The sequence below is a fragment of the Choloepus didactylus genome, chromosome 8, assembly GCF_015220235.1.
Source record: "Choloepus didactylus isolate mChoDid1 chromosome 8, mChoDid1.pri, whole genome shotgun sequence".
NCBI classification, from domain to species: Eukaryota; Metazoa; Chordata; class Mammalia; order Pilosa; family Megalonychidae; genus Choloepus; species Choloepus didactylus.
The window spans coordinates 101615110-101633483 of NC_051314.1; the positions used below are offsets into that span (position 1 = coordinate 101615110).

Sequence of the window (18374 nt, forward strand, 5' to 3'; positions counted from 1 at the left end):
TTCTTCAAAATAATATTTGCCAAGACAGCTATATATATAGCAATGATCTTTCCTATTGCCCCCCCCCCCCTTTTGGCAGTCTAATAAAGTGGTGGTGGTGGTGGTGATTTTGTTTTTGTTTTGTTAGATTTGTGTTATTTTTGTGGGTTGTTTTGTCTTGTTTTTGGTGAAAGTCTTTCTCCCTGGAGATGGTTTTCCTTCCCTCTCTTCTGATTGATTTCCTGTGCCTCAAGAGGGTAGTGTTCCTTAGTTAATGCAACAGTTATACTGAGAATGGGTGGCATTGTCATGACCCTGGTGATTTATCTCCTCTCCCATTAATGATTTGGTTTATGAATGAAGATAATATTACTGTTTTAACCATATACTGGCATAAATTCCTTAAAAGGTAAGTATTTAGAGGAGTTAAGTTTTAGGTCATGTGCTGTTTCTTCTGCCCCTACGGTGTTTCATGTTTTGTTTACGTTTCTGGATGAAAATAGGTATTTCAGTTATTTACAGGTAGACGAAAGAGAGTGTTTCTTTATTACTGTGTATAATCTGTGGATATCTTGTTGCTGTGGGTATAGTACAGTCAGCACCATAGACCTTTAGAACCAAAAGGTAATTTTTGTTTGTTTTGTTTTTTATTTCTTCACCAACATAAAGTGAACTGGAAAACTTTTTTTTGAAAATTGTCTTATAAAGAAGTAAATAATCTAAACATCCTTAGTGTTCTCCTGAGAATCTAGTATCAGCTTGAGGACATTATTTACTCTTCCTAAAATCAACAATTTTGAACCCTGACTCAGTTTTCAGCCACATTGACTCTCATGGACAATTTCATGTTACTCCATTGACTTTTTGATATTTACACACCCTAGGAGTATGGTGCAAAAATTGGTAACTTTCCTCAGGGACTTCTTTAGCAGTTTCCCTTCTAGAGGTAAAAGCATTGGACTCTCTGTCTTATAAGATGGGCATATGAAATAGAAAGATATAAATAAAAAGCACTTGCCTAAAAAAATAAGAGGAATCCAAAGAAAAATGATTATTAACTAAGGGCTTTAATTAGAAACAGTAGTTTAGTTGCCTGGCAAATATATTTAAATTATGTGCTCTTATTTAGTAAAGCACCCGTGTATTTTATATTGCAGTCTTCAGCAAGATTTTAGAATGAAGATTTTTCTCTCCCTCTGTGATCCTGTTAAGTTAAAGGCATTTTATCACCTGTTTTTCTTTTTTTTTTTTCCATACTTTTTCCCAAAACGGGAAACTGAGTCTAACTAGTTGTCAAAGTGTGACTCATCAATCAGTTTGCTCTATGATGTTATCAGCTGTACAGATGGCAGTAAATGACATTTATCCTCTTATATAACAGCTGATGTTCTGCACTTAGTTAGAATTTAAAAGGTAGAAAAGATACAGGAGATGGAATGAAATTGCTTTAAGATCTTCTAATTTTTCAATCTCAATGTTTAACATTGTGAATTTAAGATCCATCGATATTAAAATATTTTATTAAACTAAGGCACTTGGGGAAAATTTGTACTTATGAGAATTAATTCGATCAAGGGGGTAGAGAACTGAGCTGACAGTTACTATTAAATTTTCGTATATATGATAATAAAAGTATAGCCCACTTTTATTTTTCCAAAATTTTGGCAGATGATGAACTTGGCTTAGAATAGCTTGTTTCTTTACAAGTTAGTGTGTATTTAATGTTTTTGTGTACTAAACCAGACAACTCAGCAATGATGGTTCTAATTCTGTTAATTCTGTTGCCTGTAAAAACCTGGAGATGCAATTAGATTTATCAGAGATTTTTGTGGAAACTCAAGCAGAATTGGCCTCCTTTTAGCATGCCTGCATTGGGTTCTATCCATGTGTAAAAATTCAGGATCACATGAAATACGATGAGCTTAATTAAATAAATTTCTTTAGTGAATGAAATATTTCTGTGTAGATGTTTTTAATCACTGAAATTAGGATAAATCCTAATTTCACTGAAATTTCCCTGAATTTATCACTGAAATTAGGATAATAATTAGATTAAGCAAGGATTATTTTAGCATATTTTGATTTTTAATATCAGTTGTCTAGCCAGGATTTTAAAATTCAGATTTTGAAGTTTTCAATGAGTAGCTCTTACTAAAGGTTCTTTTTCAGTTGCACATTGTTTCTTTTTAAACTCAGACTGTTAGGGGCAGAAATTGAATCAGATTTCTACATTATTAGTCAGTTTGTCTAGAAAATAAAAGCAAAACTGTGACATGCTTTTTAAAAAGTTCTAGATATTAACTAATTATTATTTGTTGTAGGTGAAAATTTTGACCAGAGTCCTTTGAGAAGAACATTCAAATCCAAAGTTCTGGCTCACTATCCTCAGAATATAGAATGGAACCCTTTTGATCAAGATGCAGTGAACATGGTATGCTTTTTCCTTTCCCTCTCCATTCTCTTTCCCCTTCCTTTTATTTTATTAAGATGATGACCATGACTATATTTTGAGTGTCTACATTTTATCATTTAATTTAATCCTTTAAACAATTCTATTAGATTGTTCATAAGATTTTGAATTAATGTAATGAGTTCCTATTGTTTACTTAAAATCATAGTTTTTAGATCATTTAAGAAGGGTCTTGCTTAGAAGAAGCCTGGATACTGTTTTGGACTGCCTTCAACTCTGTGGTTACATATCTCAAGAGTCCCCAAAATGAGTATATCAGAAATCAGGCCTGATTGGCACAGAAGCAATTAAAGGGTGACTGAGACATTGTGATAGGTATAATGCTTTTTGAGTAAAACCTTCCTGAGTGGTATTTTAAAGGTAGAGCTAAAAGACCCACTTTTGCCTGATTTTATAAGGCAGGGAAAGTAACATTTAGTAAATGCTTGCTACATACTTCATGTGTATTATTTTCATATATATACTTACATGTTCCCAGTAAGGATTCTTACTCGTATTTTATAAAAGTTAAGTAGCCCGCCCAAAGGTATGAACTAAGGCTTAGAGGTTAAATACAGATCATTTTACTCTCTAGCTCATTGTTTCCCACCATACCATGCTGCCTTCCCAAAACAAAAACTATGTAACTCGGTTTTGACCTGCACCAGAAATGACATGAGTCACCTTAGACTCTACATGTTATTTCTGTATCACAGTAAACCCTTTCCAGTCGTAGATTGCTTCAGGGTGGGAAAAGCTTAGTGTTTTTTGTAAGGACAAATATCTAAGGCACTTAGCACTTTGATTCTTCCCAGAGCACAGGTAGGTAATTATCTTCCTAAACTGTTGCACAAGACCAAAATAATCAGAGATCCCAATTTCTTTTGCGGATACCTTATATCATCTTTGGTGAGGACAGCACTATTGGTTTTAAATAGAACACAGATATTAGTTATCTTTATGAGACTTGAGGGGCCCAAGCAAGCTTCTGAATAAAATAGAAAACAAACAGCAGTAACAGAAAGATAATTTATCAGCTGCTTATGCCAGCAAATTAACGGAAAGGTATTGAAGAAAAGAGTGTCTAAGTGAAGCAATGGAAAATGGATAAGAGCATGATTAGATTATAACACTTAATCTTCTTCAATTAGTAAGGTATTTCAAAGTATAAATTTATTGGTAAGAAGTCAGATTAGTGTCCAGAACTAGGTTCTTCCTACAGTGTGAATCCACAGTGGCTTGGAACAATGCTACACTTGAGTTTTCTTTCTTTTAATCATTTGAATATAGTAATAATAAGTTACCTTTTCCTTATCTGCAGAACATTTATCTTTAAGGCAATCATCAGCTTCCTTGATCTGTCGTTGATATTTTCTTCACCCCTTGCCTCTGAGGTTATTTTATGTCAGCAGCAAAAGTTTCCCTCTGAAACTATAAACACATAAGCACCACGTAGCATTTTGTTTATTGCTGCAAATCTAAAAGGATTTGCTGGCACTGCATTAGAATCTCTGGAAGGCATCCCATTAAACAAGTCTGCGTTTGAGTCAGAGATTTAAAGCTCTTAATTTCCTCTTTGATTTATTAGTAAGTGCATTTGTATGAAGCTGTAATTTATTCCTACCTAAAAGCATAAAGCTTTGTTCTTGCCTTTAGCAAAATCCCACTCCAAGTCATCACATTTTGTAGTATCAGTCATTCCTCTAATAGCCAACAGTGGTCCTTTGAATAAAGTCAGTAATGTCATACAGAAATTAAGCACTCAAAGCAAAAAGCTTTGTTAAACAAAAAATTCCATTTGTATGAATGCAAATATAATAAGAGAATAAATATAAATTACAGACAAATGTGTTTCTTAATTAATTGCTTTTTGTCTCTTCTGGTTCCTGATTTAGAGTTTATTATGAAAAAAAAAAAAAATGTAGTACTCCCCCCACACAAAAAAAAATACAACAAGCAGTCATATACCCACCACCCAGAACTAACATGTCAACACTGACATGTTTGCTTCAGATCTGTACCTTTCCTCTTAAATGAAACAAAGCATTGCAAACAGAGCTTATGTTCCCCCACCTTCCCCATCTTTCAGACCTCTTTTAGGTAAACCTCTGGGTTTTGGAACTTATCTGGCATAGGAAACTGGAGGATTTAAGTTTATGAAAAAATAAACTTCTGTAGAGTTTCAGATAGGGACCTAGGTATTTCAGGACTTCTGTTAATTAGGGCTTGGCATACTGTGGCCATTTTTATCTAGCTGAAACTTGCATAAGAGTGACCTCCAGGATAGCCTCTCAACTCTATTTGAAATCTCTTAGCCACTGAAACCTTATTTCATTACCTTTCTTTTTTGTTCCTTTCTTTTCCCCCTTTTGGTCAAGAAGGCATTCTCAATCCCTGGATGGTTCATACTTTTTAATCCATTCTGCCAGTCTGTTTCTTTTAATTGGGGAGGTTAATCCATTCACATTCAAAGTTATTACCATGAAGTCAGTTCTTGAACCATCCATCTAATCCTTCGGTTTTTAATTGTCACATGTATCCCCTCCACCCCCACCCCCTTTTTTTCCTTTATGTTACCCTTACTAATAATCTTCAATTCTGTGCCCTTTTCCAGATCTCTCTCTCCTTTATTTTTTTTTAATGAAATTCAGTTTTATTGAAATATATTCACATAACACACAATCATCCATAGTGTACAATCAGCTGTTCATAATATCATCATATAGTTATGCATTCATCACCCCAATCCATTTTTGAACATTTTCCTTACATCAGAAAGAATAAGAATAAGAAATAAAAGTAAAAAAGAACACCCAAATCATCCCCCATCCCACCCTATTTTTCATTTAGTTTTTGTCCCCATTTCTCTACTCATCCATCCATACACTAGATAAAGGGAGTTTGATCCACAAGGTTTTCACAATCACACTGTCACCCCTCGTAAGCTACATTGTTATGCAATCATCTTCAAGAATCCAGGCTGCTGGGTTGGAGTTTGATAGTTTCAGGTATTTACTTCTGGCTATTCCAATACATTAAAACCTAAGAGTTGCTATCTATGTAGTGCTTAAGAATGTCCACCAGAGTGACCTCTCGACTCCCTTTGAAATCTCTCAGCCACTGAAACTTTATTTCATTTCATTTTGCAACCCCCTCTCTCCTTTCTTTTTTTCTCAGCCAGTAGAACTCCCTTTAGTATTTCTTGCAGAGCAAGTCTCTTGTTAACAGATTCTCTCAGCATTTGTTTGTGAAAATTTTAAACTCTCCCTCAATTTTGAAGGAGAGCTTTGCTGAATAAGGAATTCTTGGCTGGCAATTTTTCTCTTTCAGAATTTTAAATATGTCATATCACTGCCTTCTCGCCTCCTTGGTGCCTGCTGAATAGTCAGTATTAGTCTCATGTGGTTTCCCTTGTATGTAGTGAATCACTTCTCGCTGCTTTCAGGACTTTCTCCTCTTCAGCATTTGACAATCTGATTAGTATATGTCTTGTAGTGGGTCTATTTGGATTTATTCTATTTGGAGTTTGTTGGGCTTCTTTGATTTGCATATTTATATCATTTATAATGGTTGGAAAGTTTTCCCCCAACTATATCCTCGAATACTTGTCCTAGCCCTTAACTCTTCGCCTTCTGGTACACCAATGATTCTTATATTGTCCACTTCCTGTTGTCCATCATTTCCCTGAGATCCATTTCAAAATTCTTTTTTTTTAAATCGTTTGTTCTTTTGTGCATTCACATTCAATTGTGCTATCCTCTAGTTCATTTATTCTTTTGCCTCCTCAAATCAGCTGTTGTGTTGTCTCCTGTGTATATTTTAGATTGACCTACAGAACCTTTTATTTCCATAACATCTGCTTTTTTTTTTTAATATACTCTTTCAAATTCTTCTTTATGCTCTTCTAGAGTCCTCTTGATGTCTTTTATGTCTTTAGCCAACCCATTGAAGTTGTTTTGTAGATTCATATGTACTTCTTTGATTAATTGCTCCAGATTCTGTGTCTCTTCCAGCTTTTTAATTTGGTCATTAGGCTTGTCCGTATCTACTTGGGTCTTCATGTGCTTTGTGATTTTCTGTTGGCTTTGTGGCATTTGCTTATCTTGAGGTTATTTTTGGAGATGCAGGATTACCTGGACATTTATTTAAAATTTGGAGGAACCATAGCTTGCTGGGGTGCACTTTCCCTGTCTTCCCAGCAGGGGCACTCTTGAACCACCTCTTATCCTCAAGCCAGCTTTTCCCCAACTGGGCCTGCTCCCTGAGCAGTGTCTCCAGTCAGCACACCAGTTCTCCATGTGCAGTGGGACCTGCCAACCCTGGGAGTACAGTGTGGGCCCTGTGCAGTTTGGAAGGGAATCTGCTGAAGGGCACAGTGGGTCTGGAGATTCCCAGGCCTCTGAGTGGATCACTCTCAGGTTATGGGGCTGTGCGTCTCATCCTCCAGCTCATGCCCCACTCCCTGCCTGCTGTGCATCTGCAAGCCTCTGGGGTATGGGAGGGCTTCCTTGTGCTTCCGTGTAGCACCCTCACCTCTCCCCGCCTCTTGCCTGTGCACACCGCTGGCTTACATGGTGGCAGAGTAAATGTGGTCAACCCAAGTCTGCTGAATCTTGAGTTCCCTCATGGGAGCTCCTGGTCACAAGGCTGTGGAGCTAATTACTGAGACGGATGTGTGGGGAATGGAGAGCTGCTCCCTCCCCATCTCAGCAGCCAGCTCTAGCCTCCAGCCTCCAGCGGCAGCCGTTCCTCATGAATAAACTCACCACATCCTTTCAGATGTAATTTCTCCGCTTTTTCATTCAGGTCCCCACTATGTATTGTAGAAGTCCCTCTCTGGCTGCTCCCACCCTGGAACTGCTGTCCTGGGGGCTTTCTGCCCTTTCTCTAGTTTTTTTCACAGAGGAGAAGTTTGCTTTACTACTATTATTCCACCATCTTCCCAAAAGTCTCTGCTTGTTATGTTTTATAGAGACTTGTGGTCCCACTTTTGGGAAGGAGAGTGCTTGGGAGAGTAGGAAGGAGGGAATGTCAATTCTTAAGTTTTTTTGATTTGTGGGGAGAGAATTTAAGGAGAATTTGTACATCTGTTATCTGTAACATGGAAAGTCATTTTTCACTTTATGAGCACAACATTTTTTAAAAATGCGGTTTTATTGAGATATATTCACACAGCATAGAAACCATACTGTTCTGGTTTGCTAATGCTGCCGGAATGCAAAACACCGGAAATGGATTGGCTTTTATAAAAGGGGGTTTATTTGGTTACACAGTTACAGTCTTAAGGCCACAAAATGTCCAAGGGTATCTTTATTTTTACGCCAGTGGCGTCTGAAAACCTCTGTTAGCTGGGAAGGCATGTGGCTGGTGTCTGCTCTGGAGTTATGGTTTCAAAATGGCTTTCTCCCAGGACGTTCTTGTTCCCAGGACATTCCTGTCTAGTGTCTGGGCCTGTGTGGCTCTTTTTAAAGTACTCCAGTGATCCAGTAATGACCCACGCTCAGTAGGTGCAGCCACACCCCGTGGAAACATTCAATCAAGAGGTCACACCCTAATCAAAGGTGTCACTCGCAGTTGGGTGGGTCACATCTCCATAGGAAACAGTCACAAGGTTCCAACCTAATCAACACCCATACATGTGCCCCCACAAGATTGCATCAAAGATAATGGCATTTTGAGGGACATAATACATGCAGACTGGCACAGATATAATGGTTCACCGTTTCATCACATAGTTGACGTTGAGCACAAATTTTTTAAATGCTTCTTCTGTAAATGTTTGAGTGTGTGCTCAAGAAAGCTACAGACCCTAATGGGAATATGTAGTGGCTGTTCATACACAGCTTGAGCTATTTATTGTGTAGGAAAGCATATCAGTTAAATTAAATCTGTACCTTGACTTTGGAAGGCACTGTGTTTCTGTATTGCCTACTTGATGTGGAAGAACTACAGTCTGGATTACAAGATGAACTAAATCTGTACCTATACCTCAGCTGCTTTTTTTGTGTCTTTGTTCTTTCATTTGTTCAACAAATACTTAAGTGCCATGCACTATGGTAAGCAGGTTTGAGTTTAGCCTGGAGCAAGAGTGATACAAATCATCCCTTCTACAATCTTTGCTGATGATAGTATATATGTCAGATGTGTTTCCGTTCATAATATCAGCAGAGGATCTCATGATGAAAGCAGCTTTACTTTGAAAATATAATTGTGAAAAGGTCCTAACATGCCTTTTCTTATGCAGTTATCCCCAAAGTATAGGAATAAGTAATTTTTTTCCCTAGCAAATCCAGGTGTTCAAGTACATGGCTTTTACCAAACTGTCATGCTAGTGCTGAGCTTCACAGTTTTTGCTTTTTATCCTTGTTGTCAATCACCATTTATGATGGCCCCAAGTAGTTCCATGTGTGGTACTCTTGAATGTTTAAGGTTATTTAAATGTGGTACCAGTCTTTAAATAGTTTGCAATCTAGAGATGTAACAAAATTAGAGTACTGGTAATGTCATCTATATATCATATACATGTGTATACAGTGATATAATACTTTAATTTCTTCCACATTCAATAAAGCCTTTTTAGAAGAGAGGTGATATTTTAGTGGCATTTAAAGGTTGATAAAACATTTTTTATAGAAGGGTTAAGGAAAGCCTCTCTAAGGTGATATTTATGTGGCGACATAAAGGTAGTAAGGGAGTGTTTTTGGTTATCTCTTGCTGCATAACAAATCACCCAATACTTAGTGACTTGGGCAATTTTTTTCCCCTTAAAGGGCCAGATAGTAAATAGTTTAGGTACTGTGAGCCGTATGATTTTCGTCACAGTTACTCAGCTTTTTTGTTTGTAGTGCAAAAGCGGCCATTGATAATGCAGAAATGAATGGGTGTAACTTATTCCAGTAAAACTATATACAAAAGCAAATGGCACCTAAATGCCATATGATAAAGATCAAATTCTTAAGTGTATTTGTGTAGCTCAAAAATAAAGATATATTAAGAAAAAAAAACACTGATCTAGGTGCAAGACACATTTAAAGCAAGTTTTACTTTGGGTTATATTTTCTTTGTATATTATAGACGTTTATTTAACCTGTTGCAGTTAGAAGTAAAAAATTTCCAAAATGTATTAACAGTAATCACTAAAATGTTTGCATTGTAAAAAAATAAAATGAAATAAAATAAAAATAAAGAGTGGCAAACCTATTTAATTGAAGGACTGTAATTTGCCTAGTCTTGATTTAAAACAACAAAATCATTTTATTTTCCTTACAAATCTGCAATTTAGATAGGATTTGGTGGGGCAGCCCCTTTCTATTCTACTTGATGCCATTGGGGCAGTTCCAAGGCTGAGAATTGGAATCATCTGAAGGCTTGCTCACTCATGTCGGCTCCTGGGCTAGGAGCTCAGCTGGGGCTTCCCTTATGCTCTCTCTCCATATGGTCACTCCAGAATGGCAGCTTCAGGTTAGCCATACTTCTTACATGCTGGCTCAGGGATCCCAGGATGCGTGACCAGAGAGAGGCAGAAGCTCTCTTGCCTTTTTAGCCTAGCCTCAGAAGTCACTGAGTGCCAGTTGTCACTCCCATTGCATTCTGTTTACTAGTCCAGGTGTGAGCAAACTGTGGCCCTCCAGCCAAATCCAGTCCAGTGTTTGATTTTTTTAAAATGACATTTTACGTGAACACGACCATATCCATTCCTTTATAAGTAGTCCATGGCTGCTTTCACTCTACAATGGCAGGGTTGAGTAGTTTTAACGAAGAATGTACAGCCTCAAAGAACGTGGCGTTTTGGGGGACATAATACATCCAAACCAGCTCTGGAATCTTCTTTTGCCTTCTGTTCATCTCACTAACACCAGTTCATCCTCGGGCTTCAGCTTATACTTCATTTTTTTTCCTGGAAGCTCCCTCTTTTCTAACTTATGTCTTTTTGTTATGTTTGTTCCATAGCAGCCTGTATTTATCTATCTATCTTATGGTTTATGATTTTCTAATCATGTTTCCTTACTGCACTGGATGCTCTGTAGGGGTGGGGACCTTCCCTGTCTTTCTCACCATTGTATCACCATCGCAGGGCCTAGCTCATAATAGCCACTTAATAAATGTGTGTTGATGGGTTGAGTGAAGTACATGTAACTTTCAAGGTGAATTCTTTTCTTGGTAATATGGGTATTTGGGAGAACTTCTAAATTTTGTTCCAGTTGGGTTATTACCTCTGAAAATGTAGAAAAATATAATGTAATAATATACATTATGCAGTGTAATAATGGCAGTATTTCTGTGTAAGAAGCATATTGCAATACAGAAGTGGAAAATAGTATATAAAACTTGATAATTATTTTATGATGGTTGAATTATGAGGTCTGTTTTCCTCAGTATTTTTCACATTTTCACTAATTTATTATATTTCTTTTATTTAAAACGTTTTAAAGAATTAATTGAAACTTTGTATGCATTTTCAGTGTCTTACATATAGTACCTTTAGCTCTTTAGGTAACTTTGTTCCCAAGTTTTACTTAATCCTGTTTCGATAAAAAGACCTAGAGCATAGTCTCTCCTGGGAATAACGTAAAATGTCTTGTTTCTTCCCTTCTTTTTCAACAAATCAAAAAGCTTTCCATTTTGAAAGTTTATTTTTCTGGGATGAAATTCATTGTTCAGAATATCAAGGATGATGTTGTTGGTTTAAACTTTTTTCCATTTATCAAATGAGCTGTCACCCTTTCCTCTGAAACATTATCATCGTTACTACAAAAATAGTACTTAAATATTAAATATTTATAAATTGCCTTTGCACACTTTCTATTCAAGTAATTGATGTAATACGTGTTGTAGGTACAGAAACAGAGGCTCAGAGAGATTACGTGACTTGGTGATGGTCACAAGCTTGTTAGACCACATTGGGACTAACTCCTGGATCTCCCTGTTCCTAGTAAATACCACAAAGTAAAGATTTTTTTTTTCCAAGTATATATGTTCCTTTTAAGAAGGATTTTATTTACATGTAAATGAGGAACTTACAGTGTATTTCCAATTTAAGGCTACTGCTAATAATGTTTAATCTGGATAACTGCATCCTGATGCTTTTTTCACTTCCTCCACAGTTGTGTATGCCTAAAGGGCTATCTTTCAGAACACAAACTGACAATAAAGACCCTCAGTTCCACTCATTTATAATTACCCGAGAAGATGGTTCTCGTACCTACGGTTTTGTTCTAACTTTTTATGAAGAAGTTACAAGTAAGCAAATCTGCACGGCAATGCAGACACTCTACCAGATGCACAACGCTGAGCACTACAGCAGCATGTACGCATCATCCTCCTGCAGCATGGACTCACTGGCAAGCAGTATTGATGAGGGAGATACAACTTCCCTTTTGAAACTCCAGCGATACAACTCCTATGACATCAGCAGAGACACCCTGTATGTTTCAAAGAGTATATGCTTGATCACGCCGCTGCCTTTCATGCAGGCCTGCAAGAAATTTCTCATCCAGCTTTACAAGGCAGTTACCTCACAGCAGCCACCACCCTTGCCACTTGAGAGCTACATCCATAATATCCTTTATGAAGTTCCCCTTCCACCTCCAGGGAGATCACTGAAATTTTACGGTGTTTATGAACCTGTCATCTGCCAGAGGCCTGGGCCCAACGAACTACCCCTCTCCGATTACCCTCTTCGGGAGGCCTGCGAGCTCCTAGGGTTAGAGAACCTGGTGCAGGTGTTTACCTGTGTTCTTTTAGAGATGCAGATCCTTCTCTACTCTCAAGGTAGGTCTTCTCTGGATTTTAAGTTTTCTAAAAACAAGTACTCAAGCTCCCAGCAACTTGTTACCTCCCAAGTACTGAATTTCCAACGGTGTTAGAATGAAATAATTAACGGTCCGAGTTCTTTTCTGTTTTGTGTAAAAGGAGCAGATATGAGTGGGCCCAGAGGCTGAAATATTGCTTCTCTTTGAGGGTGACTGTGGCCGTAGAGAGAAATAGGAAGGAATACAAAAGCATTATCTTGGATGATTTGGGTGTATTTATTTTCTAATGAAATAACACCTTTTCCCCTGATAATACAAAATCATCACAAAAGAAGTGTATTTCGTTTCATAAAGAAAGTGAGAGAATCCTATTACTACCAGGAATGTGTAGACCTCTCATTCTTTAAGATTTGGAAAGGTTTACATCAAAACTCAGCTGACATTGGAAAGGAATGAATGAAATCATTGGCTCTGCAGCTTCCTGAGGCAGTCAACTTTGGATCTTTGCCTGCAGGAGCATTTCATTTGAGTGAGAGAAGGTATGCAGACGCTAAACAGACATGACTTTCCTAGGTCTAACACCTCTGCCAGAGCTCTGTGGTTTTTTTGGTTATTTTTTAAAATCCCAGAAAGAAATCTTTGTGATCTCTTTCATCCATAGTTCTCCCAACACATACTTAAGAAACTAACAAAATATGAGTTTAATTTTACCATTTCATTTACTGTAACTAATATTGTCCGTATACTAGAGTACCAGTTCCAATATGAATATGAATTTACACAGGAAATAGAGATGCTGTCTCCTAATAGATAGTCAATTAAAGGAAAATATAAAATGATACCTGTACATTGATGGGTTTTTTTAAAAATGTGCCTTAAATATTTGGGTTGGCAATTTGCTAACTTGTATTTAGGCTGGCAGAATTGTAGTATAGTCTCCTGGCTGCTGCCGTCAAGCTGATTTTGCCACTTTCCTTTTTTGTTTTTGTTTTTGTTTTTTCCTATTTTAAATTATAAGTGAGGCTGAGCCAAGTAGGCTATATTTGTACTTCCCAACATCTTGTGTGTATGTTGACGCTGTTTGTGTGTTGACAGCCCTTCACGAGGTTGTATTTTCTTCAGTTTATCCTGCATGATGTTCTTTGATAATGTGTTCCAGTGACTGGATTTTTGATGGCAGGTTCTTTTTTAATAGCCAATCTAAATTCTTTACTTCTTGTTTTCACTTTGCTTGTCATTACTAGTAGCTCACCCTTTTGTGTCTGAAAGGTTTAACTTTAAGTAATTTTTTCTTCCTTTCTAGTTTTTTTTTTTTCCAGAAGTGGTTAGGGGTAGGAAGTTGCTGGAAGGGACAGAGGCTGGGAGCTTCATATCCTCAGTTGTATTATTAGCCCATTAGAAAAAAAAATTGTTTTTAGATTTTTTGACCTATAAGGGATCTCAAAAATCATTTAATTCAATTTCCTAATGTTGCGCCTAAAGAAGTAGGTTGGGCCCAAAAGAATGTTGGTTTTGAAGTCATAACAATCCTTGCATCAAATCTCTGCTCTATCGCTTAGTAATTGTGTTACATAACCTTCCTGAGTGTCCATTTCCTCATCTCCATTGGGGAAAATAGGGTTTGTTTTTTTTCCTGATTTGTTGTGAAGGTTAAATAAGAAAGCCTGTACAAAATATTCAGTGTAATTGGCCCTGACTAAATGATAACTGATGTTGTAATTATTAATGCTTTTATTATTCCCACATAATCCTCACATATGAGTATCACTTTGTTAAATTAAGTAGTTAAGCCATTTGTTCTAGGTCAAGAAACTAGTAAATGTTTTTTCATACTGTGTGCCATGCTTTTTTCTTTTCTTTTTTTTTTTTTTTTAAGGAAAAACCTTCCGTTGTCACACTTCTGTTTTAAATAGCACTATAGGTCTCACTGTGTATGATCTTCCCTTTGCCCTTTGTGACCTTTTTGTTGTATTTGATTAGCTTTTCCTTCTTGGTTTATAGAATCTACTTGTTGAGAAGTTTTAGTTGATCAGTATCTTCCTTTTTATTTGTTTCAAATGAAGAAGTATGTGTCTTTATGAACATGTTTTTTTATTCAAATTAGTATATTCTGATAGAGGGAATCCTAAGATTATAGAACTTGAGGTTTAAAAAAAAAGTGTCATGCAATAAGTTTATAACTACCATTCACTGAAATCAGTGTGTCAGAAATTGTGTGACAATGCCTTATCCAGTTTCCCACCTTCTACATGTAATCCTCTCAACGATCAGATAATTTTAGCCATGTTTTATCAAGGAAGAAATTGAGTCTCAGGAAAGCTAAGTAACCTGCCCAAATCACACAGCTATTAGGCACAGTGATGAAGCTAAGAATGGACCTCAGATCAGTCTTTCTCCAGCGTGCTTAACCACCCTGCTCACTATATTGGTCACTGCACTTACGTTTTCCTTATCTGTCTCAATATTTATTTTTATATTATTAACTCACTCTGCAGGTCTGTCATAAAGATATCATGCTAAATAATTGTATAGTGGAAAAAATGAAACCTCTGTGTAAATATTAGCAAATTTTAACAGTGACAGTGTCCCTCCTATTAGAGAAAGATATTTCTTTTAAATGAATGAAATAAAAGACTCATTTTGTTGATTTGCACTTTGGTACCCTCCTTAATTCTTCCTTACTCTGTGTTAAGGGGGTTTTAATATCTGATACTTAATTCTTGTGCATGGATAAAGCTATGCCATGAAATTTGAAAACATTGCAAATACTAAACATTTACCTCGGTAACCCAAAGTGAATCAAAGTTAGATGGATTTCAACTAATCCTTCTAAACTAATTTGAAATTCTGGGTCACAGCCCATTTAAACAGATTTGGTCTGTTATTTACAGTGTGTACCTCATAGTCACTTTGCAGTGATAACTAGAAATCTTAAGTAGAGAATGTACCCAGGAGGTGAAGGCTCTTTTCTGGAACCCCACATCAGAAAGAGGCCCTTTCTGCTGGAAATTGAAATTACCTGGAGCAGGACAGTACGAAGATTGGAGTATGATCCTCTTTTCAAAGAAATAGTGGAGGAATAAGTAATAGGAAAATTCAGACACCAGTGTCTAATGTTTGATACCAGTAATTAAAGTCGTAGGAGCATTTTTGGGCCTTGTTACCTCCTCTGCTCTTTACAGTGGAAATAAGCAGTTGCTGCCTGCCTGAATGCCTTTGCAGTACTCCTCCTTCCTCTCCTTTCTCCCCCTCCCTCTGGTAAAAGTCTGCATCAATTAACCTCTTTGGAAAGTGGAAGCTATTTGAAGTTTTCTTCAAATGGTTTGGAGCATCATAATCATAAACTGCTAGTCATGCTCAAGTGAGCATCATGGCTTATTGGTTATGGAGTTCCTAAATCATAAAAGCAGACTTGATATTGTGATAAGCAAAAAGTGGTTTTCCATGACATGTATCCTAAAAATTGTAGAATTTAACCAACTTTGGTCAGTATTTTTATATTATTAAGTTTATTTTATGATAAACAGAATCTTGATATTAAGACATTTTTCTTAACTGCTTTTTCTTTTTATATTCAAGATAGTAATCCCTTGCAATTATGTATAGCAGATATTTCTTTCCAATTTCTGGCTCTTCATTTTCTTCTGGTCTTTTGATAAACAGATACTTTGAATATTAATGCAATCCAATATACTAATCTTTTCATTCATAACTTAGCTTTCTGTCCTGTTGAAGAAATCCTACTCTGCTCTCAGATCATGAAAATATTCTATATTTTCCTGTAAACATTTAAAGTTTTTTCATCTAAATCCTTAATCTGTAAGAATTTTTGTTTATGTTGTAAGGATGGGCTCAGATTTAATATCTTTTAATATATATATATATATATATATATAGCCAGTTACCCTTGTAGCATTATTGCCTAGACCATTCTGCATTGCCACCTCTGTTGGAAATAAGTTCCTAAATGTGGGGGGTGTTTCTGGATTTTCACTTCTATTCTACTGACTGAATTTTCTGTCCCTGTACTAAGTCATATTTTTGTAATTACTATAGCTTTAAAATAAGGTTTGATATCAGATAGGACAATTGCCTTCAACTTCTTTTTATTGGAGTTTCAATTGAATCCAGTTTTGGGGAGAATGGAATCTTTAAATTATTGAGTCTCCTTCATGAAAATGGTGTATCTCTCCATTTATAAGGGTCTTCTTTAATGTCTCTTAGTAAAGTTTTATACTTTTTTCATAAATGCCTTGCACCTATCAGTTAATTTTGTTCTTCACATTTTTCGTTAAAGTATAATATTAATTTTAAAAAAAATTTCAATTATAAATAAACCAGGTACAGAAAATCACACACAACAAATGTATAACTAAGTGAATTACTATACACTTGTAACCACAACCCAGGTCAAGAAATAAAAGTTTGCAGCATCCTAGACACCCTTCTTTGTGCTTATTCACACATTCAGCCTCTTCCCTCCCTCCAAAAGAAACAGCTGCCCTTATTTTTACAGAAACCACTTTCTTATATTTCTTCATGGTTTTATTGCCCAAATGTGCAATCTGAGATACTTATTCTTGCTTATTTAAAAAAAAAAAAATTGATGTATCTTTTGCATTTCCTTTAATCTACAGATGACTCCTCCTTCACTTTTTTTCTTTAAATTTATGTAAAGTCATGTCAGCTTATCAATTAGAAAACCTTTTGATCTGTAGAGTATCCCACAGTCTAGGTTTTGTTCATTCCATACTCATGCAGCAATTCAAAATGGTTCCTTGCTTTCTGTATTTCCTGCAATTTGACAGCTAGATCCAGATGCTTGATCAGACTTAGACTCAATTCATAGGCACATACTGTTTTATTGTTTGTTTGTTTTTTTATGTTAGCAGCCATTGGTGTTTAATAGGTAGATCCATTCATACAGTGGAGGTTTCAAAATGGTGACATTCTAATTCCATCATATCTTTTTCATTTATTACCTGGAATAATTTTATGAAGAGATGCACTCTGCTTCCTTCATTTACTATTTGCTTACCCTGTGGTTACGCTCATTTGGTAAAGACAGGAGAACTCTTGATTCTTTCTCTTTAGTTACAAGATAATGAATTTGTTCCCAGTCATCCTCTGAAAGTGATCAGTTAAGCATTTTTAAAATTAATGTCAGTAGGAGCTCAAGAAATGTGACATATTTTTATGAGTTTCCTCATTGTATTTATCCTTATTTTAGCTCAAATTGTCCCATCTTTGGCCACTGGGAACCTCTTTTAGTTGGCTCCTTGATCCTTTTGATGTGACTGTAGTGGTCATTAGTAGCTTTCCTGCTGTCTGGTTAGCAAGATGTTCCAGGCTCATTTTGTGCATTTCCTGCCCCAGACCTAGAATTAGCCAATTCTCCAAGAAGGCCTGATTTCTTTATTGCAAAATGGTGTTTCAAGCTACAGTCTGGGTACTGAGGATGCTACTGCTGCTGGGTTGACCATTGTCTCTAGCTCTCTCAGTTGGCAGAGCTGGGGGAAGAGATGGATAAAAGTGTGTGTGTATGTTTATATGTGTGTATATCTGTATATTTATAGTCATCACAGCACACACATACATGAAATTTTAAGATAAAATAATTCATGGATTCATACTGTTATTTCCAATTCTAATTTAGGACTACAGAGTTTTTACCTACTTTCCTCTGGTATTACATCTGTACAGTGGACTTGGTCTCCCAATGAATACAGAAGTAAAACCAAAGCTGTAGGCCACCTTGGATCAATAAATGCCCCTAGAATAGCCAGAAACTTCAGCTATTTTAAAATTATTTTATAAGCATTTTTAGTTTAATTTAGGATCTCTAGTCCACTGTACTGCCATAAATAGAAGTGTTTTTTAAAAAATCACTGAACTAAAATAAAAATGAACAAATTGAGGCAGTTACTACAGAATATAACAACTGCTAAGCATAATAATTTTGTTAATAATAAAAATTAGGAAAATAATGTTTGTTTTTTTCTTTATTGAAAATTGCCTGTTATATTTAATCTACTTTAAATAATTAAGTACTTATACATGCATGGATATGTATAGATGCAATAGATTTGTTAATGTCTTAACCTATTTGTTGAAGGAAAAATAGATACTACTTTTAACAGGTATTCATGGATGTTAGAAAATTATATTCTATGAATGTATGCTTTTATCTAAGA

The 18374-nt window shown here is 36.1% G+C and overlaps 1 protein-coding gene across 4 annotated transcripts in view; it reads left to right on the forward strand.

The window, feature by feature from the left end:
* The window catches only part of DENND5B (DENN domain containing 5B), a 260804-nt gene that overhangs the window by 123158 nt on the left and 119272 nt on the right, over positions 1-18374 (forward strand). For all 4 annotated transcript variants that reach the window (XM_037846452.1, XM_037846449.1, XM_037846450.1 and 1 more), the window contains 2 exons: positions 2301-2410; positions 11533-12199. In XM_037846452.1, the coding sequence (XP_037702380.1) occupies positions 2301-2410; positions 11533-12199 (777 nt within the window). The remainder of the gene's footprint in view (positions 1-2300; positions 2411-11532; positions 12200-18374) is intronic.